General features: G+C 39.1%; 1 protein-coding gene across 1 annotated transcript; it reads right to left on the reverse strand.

Moving 5' to 3' along the window:
• Positions 1-5,524: 5,524 nt before the first annotated feature.
• LOC113333360 (GTPase ERA-like, chloroplastic) lies at positions 5,525-8,604 on the reverse strand. Its single transcript, XM_026579867.1, has 9 exons — positions 8,185-8,604; positions 7,870-8,015; positions 7,577-7,717; positions 7,387-7,494; positions 6,859-6,984; positions 6,676-6,774; positions 6,476-6,577; positions 5,988-6,068; positions 5,525-5,852 (listed from the first exon to the last, which is right to left on the reverse strand). Exons 1-9 carry the CDS (start codon positions 8,513-8,515, stop codon positions 5,766-5,768), a joined length of 1,221 nt encoding a protein of 406 aa, XP_026435652.1. The 5' UTR covers positions 8,516-8,604; the 3' UTR covers positions 5,525-5,765.
• Positions 8,605-9,446: the final 842 nt, after the last annotated feature.

The raw sequence follows: 9,446 nt of genomic DNA on the forward strand, positions 1-9,446 counted from the left end.
TACAAATTCCTGGAAATTGTGAATTCTACAACCAAACCCACCATAAGGTTTTTTGGGATTTTTTTTTTGACATTGACACATAAGACTAGCTTTGAACATTACAGAAAGCTTGATCTCGAATTTGACTGACCATTACATTCTCTCATAAAATTCATGAATGAATACTGCGTCATTAACCTGTGAAGTTAGATGACACTTCGTTTGAATGTGGACGAAGCAATACCTAACAACCAAAACGGAAGAAACTGGAAGATTTGTAGATTCATTTCCGTGTGAGGCTAATGAGCGCCCCATTCAGCATTTTACATTTCCTAAGAAAAACACTACTGGCAAATATTTTTCTGGACGGGCACTGGAGAAGACTAATTTTTATCGCATTAAAACATTGGCAAAATTTATTGTCATGGTCCTGTGGTTCATGGCTCGTCTATGTTAGCCTGAAACCAGCAGGAGGATGTATTTATAATTCTGTCAGTTACTTCCTGCGTTTTTACAGTTGACCTCTTTTTAAGTTACTGCTTAAATATACGTTGACATCTCGACCACGTGTAAGGTCAGTGTCGTTTAGGGTTCAGTGTTAGGTCTTCTTCTCCTTTAATAAGCTTGTACTTGCATTTAGTGTTTATCAATGAAAATAGAAAAGAGAGGCAGTACAGTGGTACTGAGGTTACTGTGTTTGTGAAGTTATATCTCCATCACTCTTCCCCGATGTACTGTGTTGCTTGAATGCTTAGTACAACTCTATCTCTCTTATTACCTTATCAAATATTCCAGTACATCACATTTGGTATCACCCAGTCGATTCCTCTCTCTTTTTCTACGCCATGACTGGTCCAACTATCAAAGATGTAGATACCACCACCCGTGAACTATCTCAACTAATGAAGAATCTTACAGATCTACACACCCGTGATGCAGCAGAGCGTAAGGAAGCTGCTCTACGAAAAGATACCTTACTTGCTTCTTTGGTTAAAATTTCTGAGGAAAACCAGGCTAAGTTTAACGCACTTATTCAAGTTCTATTTAAAACACCACCAAATCCACGTGAACCTAATTCTGAAGAAGGTTCAAATAACAACCACCGTAAGAATCCTTTCAATACCTTCTCTAAAGTTCCTACACCCGACTTCCCTATATTTGCTGGTGACAATCCTCGTAGCTGGATCCGCAAGTGTGAAAGATTTTTTCAGATCCATTCCACTTCTGATGAGAAAAAGACTGAAATTGCTTCTTTATACTTGGATGGCAAAGCTGATTCATGGTTTCTGGACTTCCTTACTGGTAAAACATTCATCTCTTGGCTTGTTTTTGTAGAAGCTATTTGTAGTCGTTTTGAGGATCTAACAAATGATAATTATGTGGGTTGTTTCAACAAGTTATCTCAACTTACATCTGTGGAAGAATATTTTGAGCAATTTGAGCAGTTAAAAGCATTAATGTTGAGTAAAAATCCTCATCTTACTGAAGACTACTTGTGTTGAGCTTTATTAGTGGGTTAAAGGATGTTTTGAAGAGCTCTGTGCAGATGCACAAACCTACCACCCTTGCTCAAGCATTTTATTTGGATAGATTACAAGAACTAGCTCTCTCATCACAATCCTCAACCTCAAAAACCATTCCATATAAATCAACACCAACCACTTTCACTTACAGCAAACTTCCACCACCAAGAAGACCTACAACTCCTTCTCCAATGGGTGCTTCTACTTCTACACCTATCTCTCAAATTTCTACACCACCACCTAAAACACCTTATGTACCACCCATAAGAAGACTCACTTATGAGCAAATGAGTAAAAGAAGAGCCAAGGCCTTTGTTTGAATTGTGATGAAAAATACCAACCCGACCATAGATGTAAATCTCAACAATTATTTATGATGGTAGATGACCATGAAGCTGATGATATAGAGCCTTCAACTCCTCAAGCTCCTTGTGCATATCAATTGGTTGATTCAGATATGGAGATTTCTTTCCATGCCCTTACTGGCAATGTCAATCCTGACACCATTAGGATCCCAGGATTCATTAAGAAAAGAGCCATCACTGTGCTAGTGGACACAGGAAGTACTCATAGTTTTATTAATTATACTCTAGCCACTCAATTAGGGTGTGAAGTTCAACCAATTGCTCACATGTTGGTCACTTTGGCTAATGGAGCTAAAACTACAAGCACTGGAATCTGCCAACATCTCAACTGAACAATGCAGAACCATCAATTTGCTACTGATTTGAGATTGCTTCCACTTGGAGGTTGTGATTTGGTTTTGGGAGGAGATTGGTTGAGAACTTTAGGAGATGTCACCTTCAACTTAGCTAAATTTTCTATTTCCTTCTTACACAATGGCCAGTTGATCACTCTACAAGGTACTTCCTCTAAGCCCACTCTTTTAATGCTCAGTAGAAATGCCATGAAGAATTTTATTAGGAAGAACACCCCAGCATTGGTGGGCCAATTTTTCTCTATATCAGTATCTCCTTTACCAGCTGACATTCCACCTCCAATACAAGACTTACTCCACACCTTTAATGAGGTTTTTCAAGAGCCCAAACAGCTACCACCACAAAGGGTTCTAGATCACCAAATCATCCTCAAACCTGACTCAGAACCCATCAATCTCAGACCCTATAAGTTCCCTTATATCCACAAGTCTGTGGTGGAATCCTTAGTCCAAGAAATGCTTTAAAATGGCATCATTCAAGATAGCCATAGCCCCTTTGCATCTCATATACTTCTTGTGAATAAAAAAGACAACACTTGGAGGTTCTGTGTTGATTACAGGAAGCTCAATGCCATTACAGTCAAGGATAAGTTTCCTATTCCAGTTATTGATGAGCTTCTAGATGAACTGCATGGTTCTAAGGTATTTACTAAACGGGATTTAATGGTAGGATATCATCAAATCAGAGTACATTCCACTGATATCCATGAGACTGCTTTTAGAACTCACCATGGCCATTATGAGTTCAATGTAATGCCATTTGGCCTCACCAATGCTCCTGCTACTTTTCAAGCACTTGTGAACTCTGTGTTTGGTCCTTATCTAAGAAAATTTGTACTTGTGTTTTTTGATGACATCATAGTATATATCCCCTCCATTACAAAACATGTGCATCATCTTTCAGTGGTTCTCTCCTTGCTAAGGGAACATCACTTATATGTCAAATATTCAAAATGTTGTTTTGCACAGTCTTCATTAGAGTATCTAGGCCATATCATTACAGCTGATGGAGTGGCAGTTGACCCAGACAAAATTTCTTTCATGAAGTCTTGGCATGTCCCTACAACTATTAAGCAACTTAGAGGCTTCTTGGGCCTAACAGGCTACTATAGAAAGTTTTTTGAAGGGTATGGCTCTATTGCTAAACCACTTACAGATCTCTTGAAGAAGAATGCATTTCTCTGGTCCCCTGAAGCTGAAGAGGCCTTCATTACACTTAATAATGTTATGTGTACTACTCCAGTTCTTGCACTTCCTGACTTCACCAAGCAGTTTGTAGTGGAAACAGTTGCTTGCTCTAGAGGCATTGGAGGGAAGAGTTATTGCTTTCTACAGCAAACCCTTGGGGCCAAAGGCACTGGGACTTTCTACTTATGAAAAGAAATTATTAGTTGTTGTCAATGCAGTCACCAAATGGAGACATTACCTCACTGGACACCACTTCATTATTAATACTGATCAGCAGAGCATTAGATACTTCATGGAGCAGAAGCTTACTACATTATTGCAACAAAGATGGCTCATCAAACTTCTTGGGTTTGACTATACAATTCACTACAAGAAAGGCCTAGAAAATAAGGCAGCTGATGCACTTTCTAGACTTCCAGTCCCTAGCTCATCCACCACTTGCAATGTTCTTTCCTTATCTACACCAACATGGACTCAGGACATCCTTGCCAGTTATACAGATGATGTTGTGTCTTCTGCACTCATTCCACAGTTGCTAGTCAATGGCTCTGCAGTTCCTCGTTACACTTATTTAGAAGGCATTCTCAGGTTTAAAGGCAGGATTTATGTGGGCACAACTACTAACCTGAGACAACACATTCTTCATTCCATTCACTCATCTGCAATTGGAGGCCATTCAGGCATTCATGGAAGCTACATTGGGGCCAATACTTATTTTTATTGGAAAGGATTGAAACAAGATAATCTGCTCCTAGTCAGCTAGTGTGACACATGCCAGAGGAACAAACTGGAGCATCAGCACCCTCAAGGCCTTCTCCAACCACTCCCAGTTCCAGATCAAGCCTGGCAACATATTAGCATGGACTTCATAGAGGGTCTCCCTAAGTCCAGTAATAAAGATGTTATCTTAGTGGTGGTGGACAGATGCACTACATATAGTCATTTTATAGGACTTACTCATCCTTACACAGCAATTACAGTGGTTCAGGAATTCTTAAATAACATCTTCAAGTTACATGGGCTACCTGCTTCCATTGTCTCAGACAGAGACAAAGTCTTCACCAGCAAATTTTGGCAAGAGCTCTTCAGAACTTTGGGAACACACCTCAACATGAGCACTGCTTACCACCCTCAGTCAGATGGCCAATCTGAAAGAGTTAATACTTGCTTGGAAGGTTACTTAAGGTGCATGACAGGTCATAAACCCAAGCGATGGTTCAATTGGCTCCCATTAGCAGAATGGTGGTATAATACAAACTTTCACACCAGTCTCAAAATGTCTCCCTTTCAAGCTTTGTATGGGTATGTCCCTCCTCACTTAGCCTTCCCAGCAATTGCTAATACCTCTGTAACATCTGTTGAAGAATATCTCCAAAGGAGAGATGCAGTTATTGATCTCTTGAAGGAAAACCTTCACAAGGCACATGAAAGAATGAAGTGGTTTGCTGACAAGAAGATGACTGACAGATCATTTGCTGTGGGAGATTTGGTTTACTTGAAGTTACAACCTTACAGGCAAACTTCCATGGCCTTGCGCAAGAATTTTAAGTTGTCTGTTAGGTACTTTGGACCATTTCCTGTGCTTCAGAAGGTAGGACAAGTGGCTTACAAGCTAGAGCTTCCTCCAGGCTCAAAGATTCATCCTGTCTTTCACATCTCCCAGTTAAAACAGAAGCTAGGTGCTGCTTTTCCCACTATCCCTTCATTGCCCTTGGTCGACTCCAATGGCGAGATCATTCTAAAGCCCATAGCTACACTGGATTCTCGACAAGTTTTTCGTCAGGGTAAGGCAGTACAACAACTTTTGATTCAGTGGTCTCATACTACACCTGCGGATGCCACTTGGGAGGATTTGCCTAACGTTCGAGCTCACTTCCCTAAATACCATCTTGAGGACAAGGATATTCTGAAGGAGGGACTATTGTCATGGTCATGTGGTTCATGGCTCGTCTATGTTAGCCTGCAACCAGCAGGAGGATGTATTTATAATTCTGTCAGTTACTTCCTGCGTTTTTACAGTTAACCTCTTTTTAAGTTAATGCTTAGATAGACGTTGACATCTCGACCACGTGTAAGGTCAGTGTCGATTAGGGTTCAGTGTTATGTCTACTTCTCCTTTAATAAGCATGTACTTGCATTTAGTGTTTATCACTGAAAATAGAAAAGAGAGGCAGTACAGTGGTACTGAGGTTACTGTGTTTGTGAAGTTATATCTCCATCACTCTTCCCCGATGTATTGTCTTGCTTGAATGCTTAGTACAACTCTATCTCTCTTATTACCTTATCAAATATTCCAGTACATCACATTTATGTCAGGTTCAAACCTTACATGATTGAGTGTGCAGTACTAAGGCACTTCACAAGGCTCGAATTTGTCCTCCATAACCATAGTGTTTCAGGAGACCTTCATCTTGTCGCCAGTTATCTTTCACCTTAACTTCCACCTGTTTAAACAAATTTTTTTTATTAAACTTACCCATAAACCCAAGATAAAGTATAAACATGAAAGGAAGCGTTTATCACAATGTCTACAAAGATATGAGAGGGAAATCCAAACTCTCAAATTTCAGAATATGCACCTCAAGGAAGACTTTCTTCTGCAGGAAATCTTCAATATCAAGCCGCGCAGCTGTTGCCAAGAGTTTTAGAGCCTTCCCTTCCTACATGCCCAAGGGATCAGAAAGGAACAAATGTATAAAAGAAAAGGAAGGGGGGAAAATCTATTCAACGACATAAGACGGTACATCAGAATTCGCACACTGGATTGGGGATCCACAAAGAAACCACTCATTACAACAGAACTTGTTATGAGGTTGGATGAAAGCCAATCTGGTCTAGGATCACCAGCGAACTAGCTTTGACTTAATACAGATGGGACATAGTTTTCATGGACAATAATGGGATGCTTGACTATGGTACCATCATTGAGATGGTTCAAGTCTCTCATCCACAGGGTCTAACAATCCAAACTTAAAGTATGCGTCTCAATGGATGCACCAGATTACCTTCAACAAACTCGTGAAGGGATTTAGGTAGAGAATTGTGAAGTATTAGATGCATAACTTACTTTTCCAATGAGGATTATCTTTTGTGTATTCTTCTCAACAACAATCTCAACTTGAATGAAGTCTTTTGAAGTTGGTCTAGTTTTGTAGTTTACCACGTTCACCTGAGAACAGAAAACAAATGGGAGTCTCAATTTCATTCCAAATCATATGATCAAATCACGACAGCAAAAAAATCTTGTCAGCAGCTTAATGAATATACCTGACACGCATAAGGAACTTCATTTCTGTATTGGATGAAAATTTTCTCTCTAACAATTTCTGCTACGAAGAATCTCTCTGGGTGCTCACTAGCAATATCCTAGAAACCCCAAAGAAAAGAACAAGGTGAATGATACTGACACATAGTCATAAGCTAGTCAGGCTAGTTAAGGGAACACTTTACCTTTGGATAATAAGCTGGTCCTATAGGAAGTTTTGTTAGTATCCAATTCTTAATATCTTCAATTCCATGACCAAATTTTGCACTAACAGGAATCACCTCATCAACATCAGTGAACTTTTCATACCACTGCAGCATACAAGTAATCATATTATATTTAAGCAAAACTAAGCAAGTAACTACATAAATGGTAATTTTTACCCAAATATGGCATAGAAGCAAGATCACTACAGTATATCACTGTAAGGCTGCTTGCTTTTACGAAAAAAGTTTAGTATGTAGTAACACAAAAGGAAGAGATTTTGCTGACTGATGTGAAACAACATCATACGTCACTGATGGAGACTTTCACATCAAATCTATCATCCGGCCATCCCTCTAACATATATCGACTTCACACACTGTTTTCTAGTTCGAATGACTGAAATTATGCTATCTAGTTCGAATGACTGAAACTACAAATTTTTAAATTTATCATTAGGAATGCACGACCAAATAGAAGACATTAGAATACATCTATTAGTTTCTAACCTCTAGTCTCTTTGCAGTCTCTCCAGGCTTAATCAAATCTTTCTTATTCAACACCAACAAAGTCGGTACTTTCTCTTTAAGGTTACCTTCCTCCAAAACCTCGTCAATCTGAAAGACAAAAAGACCAAAATTCAGAAAACACCAACTACAGCAAGGTTCCACTGCATACTATATTTGAAAAAGTGCATACCTTCTGAGGCATCTTAGAAGCATCAACAACAATCAAAACACAATCCGCATTAACGGCAGCACTGCGAACATTTTTCATCATCATTGTATCCAGCTGGTGCATTTTCTTCTCAATAACACCAGGTGTATCATAAAGGATCATCTGAAAGCCGCCATATCTCTCATGAATAATTTTTACATGCTTTCATGCTTCAACTACTCCTCTAAGTCCCAACATAAAAGAATAAGAGAAGATACTAATAATCTACAAATGGCACGAAAACCTACCAAATAAAAATAAAGAAATAATATTACCTGATATTCTTCACTAGAAATTATACCAAGTATCCGATGTCTAGTGGTTTGAGGTTTATCTGTTACAATAGAGAGCTTCTGACCAACCATCTGGTTCGAAAGTGTACTCTTTCCAACATTTGGTTTACCAAGTACAGCCACATATCCTTCAAAACCCACATCCAAACTATGAATTTCATCCCATTGACAATCTATAATAACATAACTGAACACTGGAACAGCGGAAGCAAAGCCAAAATAGCTTAACAAAACAAAAAGAATTGGAAATAAACCAAAAAAACCCAAAGTAAAATTGGAAGGATAATCGAAACTAACCACTTCTATGGTTAGGGTCGACAACAAAATCGAGTTCCTCCATCTCATAATCATCAAGTAAAGCCAAATTTCTATCTGGTTTTTCATTTAATGATAAGTATGAATCATCATCACAAGGATTTATTCCTTCTTCATCATCATCATCATCGACATATCTTTCCTTTGAGAGTTGTTCTTCCAAAACAGGCTCACGGTTTCTAGAAGACTGGAATGAAATTTCTTGAAATGGGTTTCTTGTAAACCGGGGATACGAGACTTTAGTTAAGCTAGAGGAAAAATGGAGAAGATTATCTCTAGGAAGAGTTGCGGAGATCTGTAGAGTGAGCTCCATTGGAGCGGGAAGTAAAATTTAGTTCATCCGAGTTGTCTGTCTCTGTGTGTTTATCTCTTCGGCATTTGTGTAAAGAGTGTTATCACGTGTCTTTGCTATATCTAAGGGGCTATCAAAAACTACGAAATTGTTTGTGTTTTCCTGAAATTGCGGTTACAGGCCTCTCTATTTTCCCATTATACAGTACTAGTGGATTACCCGTGCCATCATGGTACGGCGGTTCTGATGGAGGAGGTGGTGCTGATGTACCGGGTCACAATCACCAATTTTTGTTTCTCACAAGTTTGGAAACAAAACCAAGTTGGTAACTACAAGGGTGTAAAACATAGACAAATTGTTATAGAAACCTGATGTCGATAGTTTCCAATTGGTGCTCCTAGGAACTACGATCCCAAATTGCTAAATCAGCTTACCAAAATGATCTCTTCAAGTTCAGCCCTATAATCCATCCTGATTCAGTTCCAGAAATAAGAATGAACACAATCTTCAATCAAGCATTTCCACAAACAGTTGGGTGAACACTTAAGCATACCCAAATAATCACATTAGAATCAGAGAAAAAAAAGATGGTGGACCCCACCTTTTACCCCACCCCTGCAAATCTCCCACATGGCTGCTCTAACAGCCCTTGGGTTTCTTCAGGGTGCAGATCGCGGGACACACCTTCGGTGTTTGTATCATCGTTGATACAGAAAAGAGTCCGTACACAGTAATAAATACGTACTGATAAAAAGGGGTAACTCACATTGACCATACACGTGTGATCATCCAAGACATGACTAATAACAGAAACAGGCAGTAATATATACAGTTGTTATTAGCTGTAATGAACAGACAGAAATGGAAGTAAAACTAACTGTCAAAATAGTGTGTTACTACCCTCCTGCAAACTGAAGGGGAGAAAGCACCTTCAGTTTGTTCTTTAAAAAAT

This window comes from Papaver somniferum, unplaced genomic scaffold (genome assembly GCF_003573695.1).
Source record: "Papaver somniferum cultivar HN1 unplaced genomic scaffold, ASM357369v1 unplaced-scaffold_132, whole genome shotgun sequence".
NCBI classification, from domain to species: domain Eukaryota; kingdom Viridiplantae; phylum Streptophyta; class Magnoliopsida; order Ranunculales; family Papaveraceae; genus Papaver; species Papaver somniferum.